Below are 24,381 nucleotides of genomic sequence, written 5' to 3' on the forward strand. Positions count from 1 at the left end.
AATGCTTTGTCTCCGCAAACAGCACTTCTCTGTCCCTCCCCAGTCTTTAGTCCTATCAGGTTCCTCTTCTCTCTGCAGTTTCTGTAGGAGGATGAGTGGCAAAGGTTTACATTGGTTCCACCATAGGTCCCGGTTCCTTATCAAAAGCTCCTGAGAAAACACAGCTTGAAACTTTCCACAACTTTCTGAATAAGGTGAGCACTAAGGCACTGATTTAGCAGGAGGAATGTGTAAAGGAGCCATGGCCTACTTAAAAACAAGGGAAGACTGCCAGAAGACCCTCTTACAAGCCTTCTCCTAACTGTGTGCTCCAGAGCTAATCCTACCAGTTCAAGGACTGACATTTTGAATCAAGTGCACTGTCCATTTTGCTTTGCCTTCACCTACAGACACCTACATTGGCCAGTTACACAGCCCGGGGATGCTTGCAAACATCTCTGTTTTATTTCAACAATGACTTTAAATTGGGATTTGGTCAAGGCTTCAAAGCATCTGCAATCCTTATATAGGTCATGTTCAGCAGGGGTGAGGAACCTTTGGCCCTCCAGATGTTGCTGAACTACAACTCCCATCAATCCTAGCAAGCATGACCAATGGCCTGGGATGATGGGAGTTGTAATTCAGCAACCTCAGAGAGCCAAAGTTTCCTCACACATAATGTGCAGGTAGAGGTGACACGGGCATTTTTGTTTGTTTGTTTGCTGGCTTGCTTTTGTTAATGATTACTCCTTTTACATTGGTCTAGTCAATTTTTTAATAAGGATGCAGCATTTCAGAAAATATATCTATTCATTTCGGAGCTTAATTGTTGCTCATTTGCAGAATTCCCATGTGCCCGAGGTCTTTCCCTACTGCAGATGCTTTCTTGCAGGCATCTTGGTTACAGAGAAAGAGCTCTTCCTGATGTCACAGCGCTTGACAAAGCCCTTGTGAATGATGGCACTTGTGCATGAAAGAAGCTCTGTACGTGTGATGTAGTGTACGTGTGTTGCATGTACTGGAAGCACAGATACATGCATGCAGCCTTATACTAACAAGAGCTGCTGGAGCACTTGGCCAAAAGACAGTGTACAGGGCGGGGGAGAGAATGTGTCTGTGAGAGCTGCTTCCAATGTCCAATGTGTGCCGGAAGTGCAGGTTTGGCGGAGAGGAATGGAATGTTCTCTGTAGTTTTCCAAGAACAAAAACAGCTGGGCAAGAAGCTACTGAGACAGTTTCTAAATTTGAAAAATAAAAGCCACACGGTCATTTAACCATTCCTATCTCTCCTCCTCCAGAGCACACACGGAATATTTTTAATCAGAACGAAAGGTTATTCTTGATTCTTTCTCGTCTCCTTTAAAAACCAAGGCTACCCCTCCTTTTTTTTGGTTAAGACTTTGAAAATTGCAGCATTTGGATTGTTGACAGTGACGTTTCTCCCTCTATTTATCTTCCCAGTGGAAAAAAGTAAACGGCAAACAGCATGCTCTCTTCACGCAAAGCAAATGTTACTTATTAGAGGTCTCCTGTGGTCAGCAGAAGGCTGTCTATAGGATAACTGGAAATGGTGCTGCTGACTGAAAGTCTGATGTGTTCTGCCAATTCCCAGATGCTATATTTTCAGCCAGGGTGCGTTTATTTATTGTAGCAGTTTAAAGTGTTGTTAGAGAGGGAGCGAGGGAGCAGTAAGCAGACTGTTTCAGATATTCTGGCCCTGATTCCGTTCTGGTTGAACACAGCTAGTAGTATGCACCAGCAGAGTAATGTACGTATCTCAAGATGATGGCTCTCCCTCTGCATCTATTCAGCCACTTTTGTGAGGATAAGATCAAGATTGTGGTACAGATCCACATGGACACCTTTATTCATTGATTTAAGAATCATTAACAATTCATTAAAATCAATAAAATAATAAATCCCAAGATCATAAATGCCAGCACAGTGCAATGTATCCAATTATCCCTGGCTCCAAATTAAATTTAAAGTTCAAGTGCCCCTGAAAAGAACCTGTCTGCCTTTTTTTAAAAAGAGAAAGCTTGCCAGCTAAGCCTCCTCAAGCAGGGAGTTCCTCACCTAGGGTTGGACCATTTGCTGTCTTTTGCATCACTTCCAACAGTAGGACATTCAACAGGTAATGGTGCATTCTGAGGGCTTCCTCAGGAGATTAACCAGTGTTAGAAACTGAGATATGAAAGCTAGGCACTAAATGGCACCTTAAACCTAGGTTACGGGCGCAACAATGGAATGTCTAGGTGCACCCTTTTATAACAGGAATACAAAGCTGAAAATGAATGAACTGCAGCTAAAATATTAAGTTCATTTTTCACATGATCTAGTCCTTCCTTTGCCCACCCGCCGAATATTCTTAAGAGGGTCTCTTCTCCAGTCTTCAGCTGGAAGTGGGGAGGCAGAAAAGGGTCCTCCTTTCCTTCCACTCTGCAGTTTTAATCTGAAATCTTAGGTGCAGTACTGTGCCCAGAGCTCAGAAACTGCTCGCACTAATGAAATTCCCTGTCACAAAATGCGCCTAGAATAATGGGAGTTTCGAACACTGATCTTAACGTATCAGAACATGTATATGAAGCTACCTTAAAGCAAGTTCGACCGTTGGTCCATCTGGTTCACTACTGTCTACTCACACTGGCAGTGGCTCTCCAGAGATGCCAAGTTTTGAACCATACATAGCATGCGCACTGCCCGCATCCTCTGAGCTATGGCCCTACGGTGATACATATGTCTGTGCATCTGAATCGGTATTGAATACATGTGTAAAATGCTGCTTCCACACACAGATATCTCTTTCTGGATAAGAATTTGAATAACAGATAATGAACACACCATTACTACTTAAGCAGAACCCTACTCTCTATTATTATTATTAGTAGTAGTAGTAGCAGTAGTAGTAGTAATGTATATACACTGCTTAACGCCCAGATGGCTTCTTAAAGAGTTCACAAAATATAAAAAACCAATTGCACAACATTGTAGAAATAATTAAAGTGCACAATTATTAAAATACACAATAAAACAATCCCATTAAAATATAAAAGTTCTTGGTTAAAAATAAAACAATCCCATTAAAGCAGCACACACAATTAAAACAGGGGATTCAGGTCCAGCGATCATGGGAATCCCTGTGTAAACAGGCACGTCTTCAAACAGTGGACTCCATTTAAAAGATAGTTAAAACTGACAATCTGGTAAAGGACACACACACAGATCAGATCTCATGATGCCCCTTGTGCTAAACTATTCATTTCCATGCTGCCCCTTTTAAAGTGAGCATTGAAACACCTTTTTCTGCTCTTGGTGTTCAGAACAGATTCTCCTGGGGTTATTTTGATGAGGTACTTTAAATAGTTGGTCATATGAAAACCACATGGAGGCTATTTGAAATAACCTCCACATGGCTGCTATTCCCAACAACAGCTATTATACGCAGAGGATGGCCCCATTATGAAGAGAATCATCACACGACCACCAAGCATTCCTGGGCAGAGACATTCCTGGCAGTGAAAATGATCACTGCCACATGGAGCATTTGCCATGCGTAGGCTGCTTTTCAGTTGGTTTTCATCAAATAATTTCCCAACTTCAGTTGTTTATAAATATTATTAAGGACTTCAGGGGAAAGCCCCCCTCAACTGTTGAAATGCCTGTTTGTAACCCTTTTGGAATAACCGGCTGTGATCCAAAGGGCTGGAAGCCCAAGAGATGTGTGTGTTTGGGGGGGGGGTTCCTTTGGCAGTTAAGTACATGCAGATATAAGATTATTAGGATAGACATTGTTTTCAGATTTTTCAAGCTCCCATATTAAGGATGATTATTTTTGTTCTGACAAAAAAAAGTTCTGTTTAGGTAAATTCATACAGTAAACATAATTAACCCCCCCAAATTTTCACTGAGATGGAAAGCCCAATAGAGCTGAATCAGCTGCCGCTGTGCAGAAATTTGAGCCAGACCAATTCCCACAATGCTTAGAATAATAATAACACAATGTCTTGGAGCACCTCAGACTGAGAGCCTACAATAACCTCAACTGTCTACATGCCTGTGGTGGGTGGGGTCAGAGGCTAATGTGGGCAGAGCAACAAACATAAAGTATAACCTTTTGTACAGAAGGCTAATTTCTACACACAAACTCCTCTCTACCCTGCATCTAAACAAGCATGACACATTAACAGTTCAAGGACACATTCCAGCAAGGCAAAAGCTCTCAAGGAGGGTGTGAAGCAGGCCCATTGTGGAGCCTGCGAAGAGAGGTTGTGGCTGGGTTTGTGGGGCCTTGCAAGAATCTCTAGGTTCTAGAGGTAGTATCCAAGGAAATTTATCCCACTTTACCAGTCCTAAGGAACCTACAATGGCTCCCAGTATGTTTCCGAGCACGTTGTACAGCCCATACAATGAGGGGTCCAGGTCCAAGGGCCTTCTAGCAGTTCCCTCATTGCTAGAAGTGAAGTTATAGGGAACCAGGCAGAGGGTCTTCTCAGTAGTGGCACCCACCCTATGCAATCCCCCCCAGTCAGATTTCAAGGAAATTATAAATATACAGCTCTGAAGGCAGCCCTGTACTGTATAGTTTTTAATGTTTGATGCTTTATTATGTTTATATCGGTTGGATGCCCAGAGTGGCCAGGGCAAGCCTGTTGTTGTTGTTGTTGTCACCAAAATCCAGTGAAGCATATTCAGTGGAGAGATAGAGACTCTATTTGTCGTCATTGTCGTTGTTGTCCCCCCATTTTGTTCCGCTGAATGTGGAACAGAGAGGCCTGGGCTGAAATCTCTCATTAGCTATGAAGATGAGTCAGTGACCTTGGTTTGATTGCTGTCACTCAGCTTAACCTACTTCACAGATTTCTGGTTAGAATAAAGTGGGATAAAGCTTTTTGTATGCCATTCAGACATGCTCTACAGAAAGGTTGGGATATAAATGAAATAAATAAATACTAAGCACTGTCTAGCCCTGACTCATAGCTTGAAAATAAAGCACTTTTCCCCCCTTGAGCCCAGTGAATTCTGTGGGAAGCCCTCATGCCACAGAGTGAACGAATGTAAGCTCGGGGAACAATTTTCTGAAAGCAGGATATAAATAAATATTGCCCCTCCCCTGAATTATTTTACTCAATAGTAAAGTTTGTACCCTGTTCCACATTGCTTTAGAATAGCAGAACAGCCTCCTTAGAGAATATTACCAGCATTTGTAGGCTAGTCAGTCGGTGATGCTGACTTGCAATTCATTGCTTCTAAATGACCCTGTTGCGAAAATAAACTCTTGCTTTAATCTGCAAAAGGTCACACTTGTAGCTGGGTGTAGCTTTATACATTAGTGTTTCCTTTTTCTGCCATACCCAATGAGCTGGTAAAAAAATGTGAACCAAACGCACAGAGCCAGTCAGTCATGTAGCAAGGATTCCCAAATCTCTCAGCTGTATCTCATCTTGCTAATCTGCAGGCTTATTTTTTTAAAATATAGAAAGAGGAAAGACTTTTAAGAGTTAAATCACACAATCCTTTTAATTTTTAAAGCAAGTGGATTCCTTGTTGCGTTGTTGGGAATGATAAATTGATACCACATGTTGATCCCAGACAAAAAAGCCTCTGTATTCCAGTACGGTAGGTGCTTGCAGCTGGTGTCTGAATTAATAGGCAAGCTCCATAAGGTAAACACTGTATGGAAGAGACTGAAACAGACACGAGCTAGGAGGAGTGGGGGAATTCTTGCAGAAGAGGGTCTGCCAATTTTCCTTGACCAAAGAAGAAGGGGGAAAGCATGAAACACATTCAAATAGCATACTGAAGTAGGAAGGCCAGTTAGTGGTCCTGGTCAAGCAAATGAGACAATATAAACTGCTCTGAAACCATCCTCCAGGAGTCATAGAGAACTCTGAGGAATATTGAGGTGGCCAAGTCCACTCTGGGATGTTAGGGGTCGATTTGAACCCAGAATGCCTTGTTGAAAACACTGACTTCTCAACCATATTGGCTCTCCTATTTGTGAATATGAGAATTGTGAAGGGAAAAAATCCACAACTGTTAGAATTATGTTTTAAAGAAAAGAAATAAAGACATATTCTCCTAAATTCAGAGATTCTTCTATGCATGTGGGAGTTTCAGTGCATACATGGAGTTTTCCTGTTTACATATAGGAGGCAGTTCTGGACTCACACTGGACCGCAAGGACAGAGCTGCTCCCTCCAATTAAGTGAATGGAGAAGACAGCTAACGTAAAAATACTGCGCCCATCAGAGTATATTCACAGGGCTTTGGGTTTTATTTATTTATTTATTTGAATTTATTAAATTTTGTAAGGGTGAGGTATTACAGAGGAAACCCCCCCCCATCAGAAGCAGCCCGTCTCCAAGCAGTCATGAGAGCGAGGAACCTGAAGGGGTGAGTCAGGAGACGGAGAAGGAGTGCCAGGGCTCTGGCAGCACTGGAGAGCCCCTGCTCCACAGGCGGGAAGAGTGGACAGGACTAGGGCAGACCGTAGACCGTTCCCCCCAACACCGGTATTGAGAAGGAGGAGAAAAGGGAGGAGATTCACTGTCCCGAGGCTTTTATGTTGGTCAAAATTGCGAAAGGGGGCAGTGCCGGATTCTGATTCGGAATGAGGAGACATGAAACCAGCAGCTCGTTACACTGTAAATAATGCACTAATAAAGACTTTTGAAAGACAAGCATGTGGAAGGTCATTACTCAGGAGTAGTCGTAACAACCCTGACAAATTTATATACCAACCTTCTTCTTAGGCTCACCGAGCAATTTACAATAAAAAAACACAAAACATAATAACCAACAATACAATAGCCATAATGCCCCCCTCCATTTAAAAGGCCATAGATTGTTTAATTAGCCAGAGGCCTGAAAGAAGAGGGATGTTTTTGCCTGGTGCCTATGTAACGAGTCTCCTTGGGAAGAGCATTCCACAAGTAGAAAAGGACCATTCTCATGTTTCCATCCTCCAGACCTCTCATGAAGGAGGCACACAAAAAAGTTTGTCAGATGTTGATCACAAGGTCCGTGTCAGTTCATAGGGAGTGAGGCAGTCCTTGAGGTATTGCAGTTCTGAGCCCTTTAAGCAGCGGTCCTCAAACTTTTAAAACAGGGGGTCAGTTCACTGTTGGGGGCTGGACTATAGTTTGGGAAAAATATGAACGAATTCCTATGCACACCACACGTATTTTATTTGTTGTTGTTGTTTAGTCGTTTAGTTGTGTTCGACTCTTCGTGGTGCACAAAGAACAGGAAAAAAATACAATATTTAAAATGGAGAACAATTTTAATGGGAAGTATTGGGCCTGCTTTTGGCTAATGAGAGATGGTCAATATCCGGCTCCATATTTGTCACTGCTAGTCATAGCAAGTGATGCAAGTCTTCATCAGTTAGTCTGGATCTGGTTGGAGATTTCAGGTGTTTCATTTGGGGGAAAGTCTGTTCACAGACATAAGTGCTGACAAAACAGTTGCAATTTTGAGTGCATGGTTCCCGAGATTAAGATATGTCTCAGTGGGGAGAAATGCATAGAAATTAGTGAGGCTGCTTGATTTGAATGTGTCTTTCAGAGAGTTCGGCCAATTCCATTTGGTAAATCGGATCAACAATTTCAGTGTCAACAGAAAATGGGTTCCGGAAAAGCTGTATGCTCTGTTCACTGTGATGAAGCTCTTTAAATCTAATTTGAAACTCCTTTTGCAACATTTCTAGTAAATCCACACATGTTTTGTTTGGGAAGGCAACTGCTGGTTTTTTCGCCAACAGGTTTTGAGTTGTGGGGAGATGGCAGACGTTTTCCTCCTTCACTTGTTTAATGAGGAGGTTTAATTTTACTTGAAATGCTTTCACGTGTGAATGAATATCACAGATAAACTTCCCCTTTCCTTGAAGTTGAACATTGAAACTGTTGAGTAGCTCTGTTACATCTGTCAGAAAGGCACGGTTCCATTTCCATTCTGCCAAGACTGCCGCATGGGACCTGTGCGCGCGTTAAGGAGGCAACTGGCCGGCGAGGCGCTGCTCTGGCAAGCACGGAGCTGGCCTGAGGGTAAGGGAGGAGGGTAAGGGCTGGTGTGGAAGGGATTCCTTTGCTGCCATTGCTCCCTCCTACGGCTTAAAGGGGCAGCGCACTGTTATCAACTGCGGTAGCAACTGCATTACCAGGGCTTTGTTACACATGCAAGCTTTTACCTCAGGGCTCTTCCCGCCCGGCCGCTTCCGAGCCTCGGGCCTTGCCAAGGGGGTCTGGAGTGATCGCTGCACAGGCGGGCCAGGTTCAGGACCCTGGCGGGCTGGATCTGGCCCGTGGACCATAGTTTGAGGACCCCTGCCTTTAAGGCTTTATGACTCAAAACCAGCACTTTGAACTGGACCTGGAAGTTAATTGATACCTAATGGTGTTGGGCCAGGATTTACATTATATGCTCAAACTGTCTTACCCCATTGAGCAACCTGGCCGCTGAATTCAGCACCAACTGAAGTTTCCAAACTTTTCTTAAGAGGCTGCCCCATGTATAATGCATTGCAGTAATCTTAACCTAGAGGGTGCCAGAGCAAATGGATTGTGGATCAAAGCCGTTATCGGGCAAAGTGAAAAGAAAATGCTCGGGAATCTTTTTTTAAAAAATTTTTTGGAGCCGTGCATCTTTGCTTACACAGAAAGAATAGTGGCTAGCATAACCTTTTGTTTTCTTAAAATGATACTCCAATATATGCCTACTGTGTATAGATGCAGGAAGAACTTGAGTCTGCCTTCTTCCTTTAATTGACCTGGCCTCAGACAAAACAGGGTTTTTTTAAATACTTACTATTGAATTAAAAAAGCATGTGGACCTGATTTCTTGTATACCCAGATGTCTTCCATTTACTTAATGTCATCCATCCCATTTATGTCAGTGGTAGGGATGCCAATGTGAATCATTCACTTTATCCCTGTGCTACATAAAAAACAGTTTTTTATGCATATAAAAACTGTATTTTGTGAGCTCCTGATGCCTTTTGTTTTCAAAATACGCTGGCAAAAGATGTATATTTGTCTTTCAAATCTAGATACAACCAATATTCACCCATATTTCAAAAAGAACTTGTTAATCTCCCCATTTAAGCATTCAACATCACAGAGGGATTTTACCAGATTTTAAAACTTTAATTAAAAGTGCTACCCTAGGCTATGCTTTTAAGTATAGACTCTAAAGGTATTTTTCTCAGTTCAGCTATTGTAAACTCGAGGCACTTCTCAGTGGAGGTGGTGGAATGGCTTTTCAACTTTTGGTTCACTAAACTTTCTCTTACGTTGAGTCTATCCACCCTAACAAATGTCCCAAATGGCATAGAAATTTCTGGGCAGTGGGTATGTTTTCCCTTTTAGTTGAGGCAGTTATAGTCATATCACTGGGGCTTTCACTTCCTAAATTTCTCGCTGAAAACTTGTCCACATGTTGGAACTTTTTACAGGTTGACTAGTTCTTTATAACGTAACAGTTGGCTGTGCTGTTGTATATAATGGCAAGCATTCTTTGGAAAATTATTAGGCTTTTCTGGGCACCAGAGTATTCTTTTTTCGGATGTCGCTAGAGGGGTGTCACTAAAGGAAAAGAGGATGAAATACATAATGAATCCATAAACTGTAGAATGAGTAACTATAGCTAGTGCTATTTGTAGAAGGCCATTAGGTTAAAACATGTCAAACATGTTTTACATCCTGATCATGAAGACCTTGATTTGGACATAAGCTTGTTACAAAACTGGTTTTTGAATACATGTGCTTGGGATCACAGCGTATCTTTACTATCTTGGCTTCTAGCAATGTACTGATGCATCAGCTTACTAAAATAAACATAAGATAATCTCAGTAAAGTTTTTCAATGGGAGGTTTTATTTAATGAAGGAAGGCGGGTTCTCCTTCGTTAATGAACCCACAGAATCTGAGGGGAGGGTCAGGTCAAAAAGTCATATTAAAGTTGTTTAAAAATTCACATTGAAACACACAAACCAACAATGGCATCAGTGCTAAATACACTTTTCCGGGAACATCTCTGATCCAAAGAATCATGATAACCCTACAGCAGGTCTAGCTAACCTGTGACCTTCCAGATGTTGTTGGACTACAACTCCCAGCAGCCTCAGCCAACATGGTCAATCCAGATGCCAGCATCCCTGACCATTGGCCATACTGGGTGGGTCACAGGTCAGCCAGCCCTGCTCTTTAGGAATGGACCACATTAATTCAGTGTTCCTAAGCACACTGTTAGCAGTACGTAAATGCTGATAGTAGATGTAGTAGTAGAATTAGTAATTTCTCTTTTTATTTTCCATGTTATTTTTAGATTGTTGAGATGGACAAAGGAAATTTGCCCCTATTCTAAATTTCCTTGTTTTTTGTTTGTTTTGTTTTTTGTGCCTCTTGCAGAACTCGATCAGGCACAACTTGTCTCTTCATAGTCGATTCATCAGGGTACAGAATGAAGGAACTGGGAAAAGTTCGTGGTGGATGATCAACCCTGACGGTGGGAAAGGTGGGAAAGCGCCACGGAGACGTGCTGTTTCGATGGATAACAGTAACAAGTACACCAAGAGCCGAGGACGAGCCGCTAAGAAGAAGGCAGCACTACAAGCTGCACAGGAAACAAGCGAAGACAGCCCCTCCCAGCTCTCCAAGTGGCCAGGTAGCCCAACCTCACGCAGCAGCGATGAGCTAGACGCCTGGACAGATTTCCGGTCTCGTACAAATTCAAATGCCAGTACAATAAGTGGCCGCTTGTCACCAATATTGGCCAGCACTGAGCTAGATGAGGTTCAGGATGATGATGCTCCACTTTCCCCTATGCTATATAGTAGTCCACCCAGCATGTCTCCCTCGGTAAATAAACCTGGCAATGTTGAGCTGCCAAGGTTGACTGATATGGCGGGCACCATGAACTTGAACGATGGTCTGACAGACAATCTTATGGATGATCTTTTGGACAATATAACCCTCCCCTCTTCCCAGCAGTCACCCACAGGGGGACTCATGCAAAGAAGCTCAAGTTTTCCATACGGCTCCAAAGGTTCAGGTCTTGGTTCTCCATCGAGTAGTTTCAACAACGCTGTGTTTGGACCATCATCTCTGAATTCCCTCCGCCAGTCTCCCATGCAAACCATCCAAGAGAACAAGCAAGCTACATTTTCTTCCATTTCACATTACAATAACCAAACCCTGCAGGATCTGCTGGCTTCGGATTCGCATAGCCACAGCGATGTCATGATGACTCAGTCCGATCCACTCATGTCACAAGCTAGCACAGCTGTGTCTGCTCATAACGTACGCAGGAATATTATGCTCCGGAATGATCCCATGATGTCGTTTGCTGCCCAACCAAGCCAGGGGAGTTTGGTCAACCAGAATCTGCTCCACCACCAGCACCAGTCCCAGAATTCCTCTCTCGGTGGCAGTCGTGCCTTGTCGAATTCCGTCGGTACTATGGGCTTAAGTGACACAAGCAACGTTGGGTCGACAAAACACCAGCAACAGTCACCTGCCAACCAGTCTATGCAATCGCTTTCTGACTCACTCTCAGGCTCTTCTTTGTACTCCAGCAGTGTGAGCCTTCCAGTCATGGGGCATGATAAATTCCCCAGTGATTTGGACCTGGATATTTTCAACGGGAGCTTGGAATGTGATATGGAGTCCATTATCCGCAGCGAACTCATGGATGCAGATGGGTTGGATTTTAACTTTGATTCCCTCATCTCAGCCCAGAATGTTGTCACTCTGAATGTGGGAAACTTCACTGGTGCTAAGCAAGCTTCGTCACAGAGTTGGGTTCCAGGCTGAAGGATTTATGCAAAGAGGGGGAAATGGGCAAAGCAGGTTAGCGATGTTTAGTCCGTTGTCATTTATGATATCTCATTAGGCGGTGCCCTTGCCATATGCACATCTGGTTTATGTAAAGTACAGCCTTTTACAACAAACTCCATAAACCAAAGTGGGGTGCTGATGAGTAGGTTGCAATGCTGTGTATTCCAATTATGTGCTTACCATAGCTGTGACTAAGAGCTGGTTCAGTTTTACTCTCCTACAAGGTGATCACTATAGGCACATCTTATTAACAGATGTACAGTGATATTATTCTTTTACGCATGATCAGCTCCCAAATGTAGGATGCTGGTGGTGGGCACCATGGGCTGTTGAGGGAGGATTCTGACACAGAGGCATTTTGAACATCTGAACCTATAGTTCCTTTCATATAGCTCATAATGACAATGCAGCAACACATCCTCAGACGGTAAAACTATTCTGTTTAGTGATGGTTTGATACATGTTGCATCTGCTGTCTGTGACATTCTCTCCCCCACCCCACCCTACCCCGTTCTGCTCCCACCAGAATAACTGTACCACATAGAGTTGTGTGAATTGGCACACAAGTTACTTTCTTATCTGTTTTGTTTTTCTCACTAGTCAGTTTGCCCTGAATTGCCCATGGTGAGAAAAATGAATGGTATTATCAACAAAACAGGCAATAGAGAAAGCTACATATTCCTTTCGTAATGTGGATGGTAGTTAATGATCAAATAATTCAAGGCCTACATTTTTCAGAATGATGAACGGCAACAATCTCATGGAAGCTTGTTTGTGTTGTTGCAGCTCTGCTTCCATATTCTCTCATGTCACCTGTAGCACAACAGAGAAAATCTGAACAATTGACACTTGAAAGCCACAGCAGAAGATGGTACAAGGGAGTGAAGCAGCTTTTTGAGAATTTATGTGTGTTAAAATAATCTCCCTCAAAGGCATTTACTGCCCACAAAAAAAAGAGTATCCTCTGAAAGCAACATCCATTGTGTCCAATGTAACTCTTTTTAGTCTGAAATAATAGAGAATGTTTTTCAGAGATACCTTCAAAAACAGGACCTTGAGGGCCAAACTAGACATCATGTTGAAGGCTGATAATTAGGATCTCCCACAGTTTTGAAAAAGAAAATTGAAAGCAGGACCCTGAATTGGATCAGGGCCTTGGCCACGGGAGAAAAATAATCCTTTCCCTCTGTGCCATTTCCCCAAATAAAATCATATACATTCCCTCCGTTTGGTCCTTGGGTACATGCAGAAGGCTTGGGGAGAGGTAGAGTCTTATATTATTTGCATTGGGTTTGGGGAAGTTATGCTCGGCAAGGCGTCTCTTCCAGTGCTCTGAAGAGACTCTCACTGTGTATTACCTTCTGCACATGCAGCACAAACGAGAGTTTGGGGGAGGTGATCTATATACTGTTGGGCATCCAGCTCAGCAGAGATCTGAGGACACTTGCCTCTGGCAAGCAGGTGAGTGGATCTGTGGATGCCTGGCATAATGCAACGTAATATAATGTAATACAATAATGGGCCATCAGTTGAGATTTTTCTGTCTGCTTTTTAAAGGCCATTATGCTATTCATGTGATTCAGCAAGGATAATTGGAAACTAGCTGTTCCTACAGATGCCAAAATTATGGGATACCACACTCTCACAAGATGACAGCATTGCTTGGTATTTTTAGAACACACAGAGAAGCATCAGGTGGACTTCCTGGCGCATTGCTTCTTGTATCAATAGTGTTAGGAAGTGCAGAGAGCGACTTTTTCCAGTTGCTTTTTTCTTCTTTCTATGAATGAATATTTCTGTGAGCACTACATTCTGTTTAGCTTTAGATCCCGAATTCCTCTTACCCAGTATGCTTGGAATCTGCAAGGTTTTTATGATGTATAATTTGCCTTTTTATAGTAATCAGAGTTTCTTTCTTTGAAAAAGACATAGTCTAACATTTAAAAGCCCCAGACTGGGGTGGTCATGCTTTCACCTGGCGATCATTCCTATAACTTTCATTGTCTCCATGCACTGAATGTGAACTCTGTGCTTGCTGCCCATTCCTCCGTAGACAATTGGACTCTACCCAAGAATGGATGGATCAGGTTTGGTGGAGGAACATGTTAGGAAACACAGCAACTTGTTGTATTTAACATATTGGTAGTCTCCCTGGGTGAGGACCCTAAACCAGATTGCTTTCTTCAAACAAGTGTTTTTGTGTTACTTCAGTTCTAATAGGAGATGATGTATGGGTAGGGATTGAGTTTGAAGTATTTGGATCGTTGTATAAATAGTCAAGCATCAAAAGGATAGAAAACAAAAGTGCTGGCTTGTCTATGGTTTTCATTGGTCAATAAAGTAATGAGAAATTTCCTACATATGGACCAAAATATTCTTACCCTTAGTCTTGGCATAAGTGAACTTTTATATTTCACAATTTAAGACATGGATTGTCCCAGCAAAATGAAATGTGATCTGTGGTTTGTTTATATTAAGATCCATTATTAAAGGGTCCAGAATCACAGGAAGAATCTTCCACTTATTATAGTATGTAGTCCTTTCCCCTTTTTATGAGCCATTGTCATCAATCTTATCCTGATTTCCTTTTGATCTTCCTGTCCTCAAAAGTAAGGACTGGAAGCTGAATAATCTTTTAATTTAGAAATAGTTGGAGATGTTCAGTTATTATTTCCTTGGCTTAGGGAGGCTCCCTATGATATTAGTCAGTATTATAGTCTATGCTACAAACAGACTGATATCAGCTATAATGTGCCATAATGGCAGCGCCTCAATTGGAAAATTACTTCAGGTTAACTCTCGCCTTGTAGAGATAAGATGAATTCAGTTTCCAAAAAGGGGAAATGTCTTTCCCAACGGATTTGGGTTGAGGGGTGGAGAGGAGAAGGTTGGTCTATATGCTTGATTTTAAGTTGAATTCTGCTGCTGTTGCCTTCCTCCTCCATCTCTTTGCTTGTTTTAAAAATTCTATTTTCCCAATCTTCATGGTGAGGTAATCTAACTATAGGAGGAGTGAAGGCATTTGATTTATGGGAATACCTTCTATTACACTCTCCCTTTTGAGCTGTGTATTGTTGTTAGCAATCTTAGATATTTTTTTCTTTTGCTGTGACACATCACCACAGTGTTGACTCCTTCTGAATGGTTTGTCTTGGCTTCCTGACCCATTGTATTTATAAAACAAAATTAGAAAACGAGAATGCTCCACTGCAGGAAAGGTTGTTTTAATCATAATAAAGTTGCTCACTTTCACAGTATAACTGAGGAAGAGCAATAGTCCTGTGATTACATGTCGTGGAAAGGATCTTTTCTGTTTTCTGTGGAGTGGCAAATTAGAAAGCATTAAAGATAAATCTGTAGGCTGTTACTGTGATTATTTTTGCATTGGGTATAGTGATGCCAAGTGAAATGCTCTTGGTTGCAAAGAAGCTCTAAGGCAGGCATGGGCAAATTTGGCCCTCCAGCTGTTTTGGGGCTACAACTCCCATCATCCCTAGCTAACAGGACCAGTGGTCAGAGATGATGGGAATAGTAGTCCCAAAACAGCTGGAGGGCCAAGTTTGGCCATGCCTTCTCTAAGGGATTTCCCCAACTTTGTATCTCTTATCAAACAGTTACTGTTCAAATATGTATCCCCTCCACAGGCCAATAGGCAATCCATTTAAACTGGGCTACTAGGATTTTCCCTTCAATCTTTAATATCCATCTTTTCTGTGTTATGAATTTGGGTAGTTGTGCGCATTAGTTTGCCATCATCATTCATCTTCACAACATCTGTATAAGGGATATCACTAATGTTCCCAAATTATTGTGGATAGGAAACGAAAGCTGGGAGAGATTGACTTGCCCGGCGGCACCCAGTAGATCTACGACTATGTTGGAATATGAACCCATACGAGGTTCACATTACATTTAATCAGGCCTCATTGAATTATAGTGGTATCTCAGTTTACAAACTTAATCCATTCCGGAAGTCAGTTCTTAAACGGAAAGCGTTCTTAAACCGAGGCGTGGTTTCCCTAATGAGGCCTCCCGCTGCCGGTGCCCTTCCACCATTTGGATTCCGTTCATAGACCGAGGTAAAGTTCACAAACCGGGACACTACTTCCGGTTTTGTGGAGTTCGTAAACCGAATAGTTCGTAAACAGGGCTGTTCTTAAACTGAGGTACCACTGTATACCTAAACCATTATCTTTTAACATTCACTTCACAAATTAACAGTGACTTCTTATGTGCTAGATTTTAAATTATTATTGGAAAATAGATTGTCCTGAATTGGCACCCATTTTTTTTAAAAAAAATCTGAGCTAGAAGAGAGCCATCTTGGGTTTGAAAATAAATAATGTGTTGGAAATTCTATTTATGGGAGTAGCAGTTAGCAACAATATTATACCGGTACAACACGATCCATAAATTATATATACTTGGAGATGTGAAGGCCTGGGAAAAGATGGGGGCATTAACACACATAATTTGCTGGGTTTTTCAGGGCCTTGGCATCTCTAGATAAGCCAGCTTAAATCATTTTTGGATCACACAGTGATCATTGTACTTCATTCATTGCTTCACTCCACACATCAATATTCTCCTTTTTCCTAAATGTTTATATTGGATGGAATGTTATGGTTTCCCTGTTGATTAGCTCAAATTCAGGTTCACCAGTGACACATTTACTGTACCTTGCACTTGGGGAAACGTCAGTGCGTCACCTTTCCCATTCTGGAGAAATTTCCAGCACAGCATAATTAACACCTGGGGAACCCAATGGGTGCAGTAATCTGCATTAGGTAATACTTATGGGCTTCTCTCTTCCCACTTCAGCTGAGGTCAGAGCTTGGGGAATTCAATTCTAAGCTAACAGTGGTGGAATGATGTTAGACAGTGGCAAATAAAATGACTTTTCAGTCCAAGCAATATAAAGGTGGAATAACTAGAATAGTTATTTTAGGGCAAAGCAAACTGGGCTGGAAGGGAGGGGGGTGCCACACAGTTTGCTATCCACTTTCGTACTTTTTTCGCCTTTGATGGAAAATTAACTTGATTATAATAGTTCTTTGTTTATTTTTTTAAAAAAAATCAACAAAGTTGTCACCTAGCAACATAAAGTGCTGCTAATTATAAAGCTCGTTATAAAGCAAAGCACCAGAAAACACTCTGCAAGCCAGTTCATAAGACCTCAGGCCAAGTGCTGCAGACTGGCCGTGTGAATCAGCCTTTAACCTGTATTGATTGACAAACGTATATTTCTTTTCAAATGAGTCCCTGTTTATCTTGTTCACCAACAACCCTTATCTGTTTCACTTTACAAAGTGTTGCAGTGGAGAAAATCTAAACACTAGTTCTTATTACCATTGCCAGGTCTTTTGAGATTCGAGATCAGAAAAAAGAGCTTTGGAGATAAGCAGGTGGTGCCTAGGCAGTGGAGGAGGAACCCTGTTGAGGTATGAGTGGAGCTTTGTGGTTCCTTGGGAGAGGCAGGGATGGAAGCAGGAGGAGGACATAGCTCAGATGGCATAGCTGCCAAGTTTTCCCTTTTCTCGCGAGGAAGCCTATTCAGCATAAGGGAAAATCCCTTAAAATAAGGGATAACTTGGCAGCTATGTCAGATGGTGATCATCTGCAGCAGAATGTCCCTATTTCAGCTCCTGATATCTTGGAAAGACCACTGTTGGGAAACTAGGAGAGCCATGGTCAGTCTGTTTAAACATTGCTGAGCCAGATGGACCAATGGACTGGTTCTGTATAAGATCGCTTGCTGGGAAAGGAGTAGAAACTGATAGACATGGGAGTTTGCTTATCTTCAGATCCAAGCCAATGCTTTTCAGTGGACTCCCTTCCCCATCCAGCTGCCAGTCATGAATGCAACTTGAATTCTCTCCCTCATAAAAGAGGGAATGTTTGCTCAGTGGTAGAGCATGCAAATTTTCATGCAGAAGATCCTAGTTCAATCCTTGGCATCTCCATCAGGTAACTGACTGAGACTCTGGGGAGCTTCTCTGCCAGCCAGAGTAGATAATCCTGGGCGAAATGGACAGTCTGTCCTGGTAGAAGGCAGCTTCCTCTGATCTGTGCTCTATGTGATCAACCCCTTGACAATTGGCAGAGGAACGTGTGAACTAACCCCACTGAACAGCAGTATGAAATTATACAAAGCCGCTGTCTGCGGTGTTTTATTTGCGGTGCCCCTATCCACACAAGTGCAATATCAAGTGAAGAGAAAACCAGTTTCTGTTCATGCTGGGGCAGTTGGGAAAGAAAAAACACACACCTCATTCACAGGGATTAAATTGTGAGAGAGCATTTTGCCAGTTTTCAGCAATGAGCTGAAAACTGGGGGATTGGTTTGGAACAGGAAAAGAGAAGGCCCTGCATCTCTTTCTTTGCCTTATGGTGTGTGGTATGACAAACGACAGCTTCTTTCCTTCCTGTTTCCCCACTTTGTCTTTGGGAAAGAGAGATGTGTACTACTTAGCTGGCCCACTAGCAGGTGCATCGGTAGAAGTTGTGTTTGTTGGCTGGCTGACAGCTGCCATATCCTTCACTAAAGAAACTTCTTGGGAACAAGGAAATGGTGGTGGTTGAGTTAGCCACACCTACCCGGGCAAGTAGGACATTGCTTCTCCCCCTTAGCCTATGAAGGAGGGAAGCCAACACTTGCCACACTCTGTGCCTAGTGGGTAAAGAAAGAGACATTCAGACTTCTTGCCACCCCAAAACAAATTTCCTAGTTTTCTAGCCATTACCCCAGGCATTTCAGGGAGCCAGAGTCAATGAAGCAGTCCAGTTCAGTTAACCAAGTAACAGGGTGAGTTCTTCCATATGTTAACAAGATTTGACCCTTTGTTCTCACTGTAGTTCCATCCACTGGAACAGGCCATGCCTTTTCTAAACAAGGTGGGGAACCTATTTCAGCTGGAAGGCTGCACCTCCTTGCGGGCAATTTTCCAGGAGCTGCCTGCCTGTGGATGAGATGGGTCAGAGACAAAAATGAGTGAAGAAGCAATAGTTGCAATTCATACCTCTTTACAGTAGGCTACACTGCAACCACGCAAAAGCCAGAGGTTTCTATACCCTTCCACCACACACACACTGCTCTCTAGTTGGGCAAGCAGAGGCATTGTCACATTTCAGGACACATTCCATTCAGGCAAAAGCACTCTTAGGGGTGCAGAGCAGGACTAGTGAGGGTGCTGGGGGGAGTTCCCAGCTGCAGACAGAGAGTGCTGCAGTGGCCAGGGCCCCCAAGGCCTGAGGTTATCCACCCCTGTACTAAGCATTTCTAGCTGGGGGGTGTGTGTGGGCAAAACCAGAATGAGAAAGTAGACAGGTATTCCGTACGCTGATGAAATGAGAAATGTTGCACGTGCTGAAATTTCTTCTTCCACAGAACTTGGTAACATTGCAGGTGCCCTGTGTTCCCTTTCACTGTACTTGCATCTTAAATCCACACTTTGTGGACTGGTTGTTTCTTCTTAGCATCCCTCATTGTTCTTGTTAGGCAGCACACAGGATGGTATCAAAACAGTCAGCTTTTGTTCTGTCTTGTTCTGATCCAAGAGAACTTCAAATAGAGGCCAGGCAACCAAATCATATCAGTGGAATTTTGTAAATCGGGTACCAAGGATTTATTTATACCTCCTTAACGAGGTAGGAGTTGCAAGGGATTAAGCATCAAAGATTCCCCAAATAACTGGAGACTACGTGACTGATCTGCTGCCCTGGACTAAGCCACACGTGTGCATGAGCCCTAGAAGAATTAGCAGTTGTGTTCACATACTCCGTTGCTCAGGTTGCATTACGAGATTCAAAGGCTGGCTGAGTGTCAGCAAATATCCGTATACCGACCATCAAGACAGATTTATTAGGCGAGATGCCTGCTAGCCAGCCAAACACTGTGATGCCTGTGATCCTAATGTTGACTTTACAACAAATGAAAAAAAGTAAATGTGTTGATCTATCCAATTGCTTGTTCATAAAATGCTTGACAGAGTCAAGATTAAGGATAAGCTGGTTTTGATTGCCGTAAAACACACAATATTTTTGTCATTCTCCAAACTCCCCTGAACTTCCATGGTAGGTGTGGGAGCAGTGCTTTCTCTCTAGACATTGGAACTGTGTGAAAAAGCATGATTACATTAATTTACGTAACGCCCAAAGCTACTCTGTGTATGCACTCCAGAAAGATAACATAGAAAAGGAGTGACATTGATGATATCTCACCTGTCTAGTGCTCTGCATGTGTTTTTGCCATCAACAGTGATAGTATAGCACAGGCATCCCCAAACTTCGCCCCCCCCAGATGTCTTGGACTACAATTCCCATCTTCCCCGACCACTGGTCCTGTTAGCTAGGGATCATGGGAGATGTAGGCCAAAACATCTGGAGGGCCGCAGTTTGGGGGTGCCTGGTATTAGCATAACTGCTTTGCATGATTATTTATCCGCAGCATCTCCAGAACTGGGAAATACTGAAAGGAACCCTGGAGATCTGTTGCCAGTCAGCACAGGCAACACTGAGCTAGATAGACCTGTGGTCTGAGCTGGCATAAGGTCGTTTTCTGTGTTCCTACAACCCAACATTTTGGATTTCCTTTAAGGTGGAATTGTAATGGAGTGGACTGGGGCTGGACTTGGATAAAATGCCATTCTCTAGTGACACGCCTTTCAGGTAAAGGTATATGTAGCATAACAAATACAGATCTCCACAGGACAATGCTAAACTGTCTAAAATGCCAATGTTTCCAGTTATCTGCCTCTTTTGAAAGTTTGTGGACATTCATTGATGCTGTTTTGTCTTGCTTTTTTTTCCAGGCTCTTCATCTGACACGAGAGCTAGAGGGGGAAAAAAAACTTTGCCAAATCAACTGTCAGCAAGGACAGGGATACCGTTTACAGCTTATAACCTTTGTGAACCCTGCATTATTTTCCTAACAAAACAGAGACTGTTAAAGAGCCCCAGAACCAGAGTGATGAACCGCCATGTCTGGAATTGAACTCATTCTGAAGTATGCAAAATCTTCCTTTAATGGGATGGCCCACCACCAACTTGAGGATATGTTGGTTCAGCCACCACTCTGTTTCAGAACACACTGTGTAGCCTTTACAATAGTTTATTTGTCAATCAGTATATGGGGTTCCAATATGTTTATGGGTTGCAGGATACTTTCGGTTGGCTTTTATTTTTCAGGGTTTCCCCTACCCCTCTTAAGGTGTGAGTATTCTCCCCCCCCCCCAACCCTGTGAAATGCTTTAAATTGTTCCTTTTCACATGCCGATTCCTCATGAATATGAAATGCAGACTAATATATGCACACTGAAAAGCTGAATGGATTTTGGCTTGAAAATACCAACAGCACTTGAATATTTCAGTCTTTATAGCACCTACCAACTATTTGAATTCGAAAGGTGGTTTATGAGGGGTTTTAATGTTTGCTTGTTATATGGTTTGGGCTTTTATTTTATTTTTTAGTTGGTTGATTCTGATTCAGAACCCTCCCCCTGCCCACGCAAGTCTTTGCTTAAATTTAAGGGTACTCTTTTCTTTCCTTTCAATACCAAGAGGGTGCATTTTACCTCACAAAATTAGCCAGCACCAATGCTGCATCCTTACCAGTGTTCGAAAGCTATGAGGCGGTGGGGGAAGGGTAAAGTCATAGTGTTTTATGAGTCAGTAACTGGCTTGCTATTAGTCAGATCGACTCGGGCCTAGTGTGTAATCCTAGCAGTTCTGCCAAAACAGCTGCAGTGATTGTGATTGTGATTTTGGCCTGCCCAGGCAATTTAGCAACTGGCTGATCTTGAAAATGAGTAAGTGGTCCGCCCTGGTTGCCATCTTGCCAGACAATTAGTCCTTAACAGCCTAGAAGGCAGCAGCTTAATTTCAGATTAAATTTATTAATAATAGTAATAACAACAACAACAACAACAACAACAACAACAACAAAGGCTTAAAATAAAAAAGACTATATTGCATGAAAACAAGAGTTTTATGTATATGCATCATCCAGGACTTGGGTGATTTATTACTTTGGTAAATATTTTTACATCCTCTCCTTGATTATTCTTTCCTTCTGAAGTGTCATCGAGACTAGGAAGAGAAGCAGAGGGAAAGGCAGGAAGGAGAGACAGGGTGGGGGAATACATACAGATAGCTTTTCATAGGAGCGTAGACTGTAATTGGATAAATTCCACGGAAAAACAAAGTAGTTTTTATATATTTTGCTTATATGGGTTTCTTTTGTAAATTTATATGGTAATAATGACTGAAAGGTATGGTGCTGTGCAGGTCCTCTCTGTTTGATTACTTTTTATTGATACCTTTTGGGGAAGATAAGGGCAAAGAGGGAAACCCAATGGTACGATTCAAAAAAATTTGGTGGGGCGGGGCAGGAAGTGGTGTGAAGACACTTTGGGTAGGACAACATATACAGGATTTCTCCAAAGTGGTATATGAAGAACTTTTCTTGGCATAAAAAAAGACATAATGCATATAAATATATAAATATATTTTATTATGTACAGAAATGGATCATTATGCATGAATGTTAGGAGAACAGGCTAGCATTTTAACCCAAAGTTTCAGTGCATGAGTTTCCACTGGCACATGAACCATGTACTTTGTGGTGTGACTCCCTTCAGCTGCCACACTTGTAGGCACCCACAAGCACCCACACACTTATACACACGCACACAGACATCTGTGGGCCCCATATTGCTCCTTCTTTTCCAGCCCTTTGAAGTAATATTGGTGAAATTACAGCTCCTTATATGATGGAAGTTTTGTTTCGTACTGTAGCCTCCTCCTCATGACTGTGCTGCGCTATTCTCTAGATGAACATGTGAACTCCATCATGCAGTTCATAAAATGAATTATGAAAACTCTGTGCTGTCGTGGTTCTAAGTAGCTCATAGAATATAAACTTTCCACATAGTTAAAAGATTTTTATCATTTTCCAAAAAATGCAAAATAAATAAAAAAAAATACAGGCTATTTTTTTAAGAATTAAGGTGGTATATTTATCAATGGCAGGGTCCAGTTTATCATATTTCTTTAATCAGAAATAACCAATGTGTGCGTTTTTTCTCCACATTGGAAAGGGCTTCCCCGAGAGGAAAACACTGTAAAATTGTCATCTGTTCCAGGGGCTTAAGGAAGGTGTCATTTTCTTTAGAGAGACTCAGTTGCAGGTACCTATTACCAAAGCTAGTTAAGAATTTGCTCACAAGCCTTCACTGCATAGGAGTATCTGGTACATCATTAAATGTGAATTCAGCTGACAATGACATTTGGGGGTGTTTTGTTGTTTTGTTTTGTGGTGTTTCCTCCCCCCCCCCAAAGTATAGCAATGTGTTTGGTGACTAACAGTTTATTTTATTTGTAAGTTTCTGTCTTTCTTCTCAACAGGAAGTCTGTATAAAAAAACAACCTGGTACACAGCAAGCTTTATGGTTTCCTCATTTGACTTCTGTTGAATTTCCTTTAATATTTCAGGGAGTTCATTAGAGAAACAGGTATATTCTTTATTTTGCAAGCTCTAATATTAGTAAGGTGATTAATTTACACAAAGAGTAGAAGCTGTGTGTGCAATCTGTCCACAACTAAGCCTGTTTCAGTGGATGAGAGTTAAGCACCTGCCATCATTGGGGACTTGTAAGGGGACTTGAGTAAACATGCATAGAATCAAACTACATGGCCACAATCCTAAGTACACTTATTGGAGATGACACAGCTCAATGGTTTCAATAAGCTTTCCATCCTCATTGTTAAACTCCCATATGTGCTTATATAATGCCCAAGTGACAGGCTTCCAAGGAGGCCCAAGCACCTGGACCATACGTAGATCGGTGGTTCAGCATGTGCTTCACATGCAGAATGTCCCAGATTCCTGGCATTTCCTGATAGGGTTGGAAAAGACTCTGTCTAAACACTACTGAACTAGATGAACCAATGGCCTGACTCTGCAAAGGCAGCTGCCTATGTTCCTCAACTTTTAGACTTTATTGGGAGTATTGCTGGGAGACAATTGTGTCATTCCAAAGTATGTGTAAAGAGCGTGCATCATTGAACCAAGGGAGACTTCTGAGTAAACAAAGAGCCTAAATGCAAGCTAGTTAGACTAGGTTACTGAAGCTACAGGCAACTTGTTTCTATTGACAACTATAGGATAGTCACAGTGAACACCATCAAACTATATTTAAGCACTTTGTAGCCTGATTCTATGCATGCTTACTCAGAAGTAAGTCTCACTGATACTACATTGCATTCTGGACTCAGTAATAGGAATGTAAATCTGAAAAGAGCCCACAAAGGTCTATCAGTCAATCCATTTTTTGCCCTCCTCTATAGCTAGTCCCTGTAGCCTCTCACAATACACAACTCCAAGTATTCGACCTGTTCTCAACTGGGAGGCCAGTCAACAAACCATGCTCTTCAGACATCATCCCAACAACTACCGGTAGGCCTATATTCCAGTTTATAAGCATAAGTAGCCTCTGTGTCTCATATTTTATCTGGAGACTAGAATGAGCAATGATTTCTCAAGCTTGCCAGACTATGGCATTTACATGGC

General features: G+C 42.2%; 1 protein-coding gene across 2 annotated transcripts in view; it reads left to right on the forward strand.

Moving 5' to 3' along the window:
* FOXO3 (forkhead box O3) overlaps positions 1–23,252 on the forward strand; it is a 115,745-nt gene extending 92,493 nt beyond the window's left edge. Inside the window, exons 2-4 of one of the 2 annotated variants that reach the window (XR_015949307.1) lie at positions 10,386–11,825; positions 20,624–20,817; positions 23,217–23,252. Coding sequence is in view for 1 of the 2 variants with exons in the window: in XM_035109282.3 (XP_034965173.1) it covers positions 10,386–11,789 (1,404 nt within the window). In the remaining variant the exon portion in view is untranslated. Of the gene's footprint in view, positions 1–10,385; positions 11,826–20,623 lie in introns of both variants that reach the window. The other variant, XM_035109282.3, reaches the window with a different exon arrangement.
* Positions 23,253–24,381: the final 1,129 nt, after the last annotated feature.

The sequence above is a fragment of the Zootoca vivipara genome, chromosome 3 (genome assembly GCF_965207765.1).
Source record: "Zootoca vivipara chromosome 3, rZooViv2.hap1.1, whole genome shotgun sequence".
NCBI classification, from domain to species: Eukaryota; Metazoa; Chordata; class Lepidosauria; order Squamata; family Lacertidae; genus Zootoca; species Zootoca vivipara.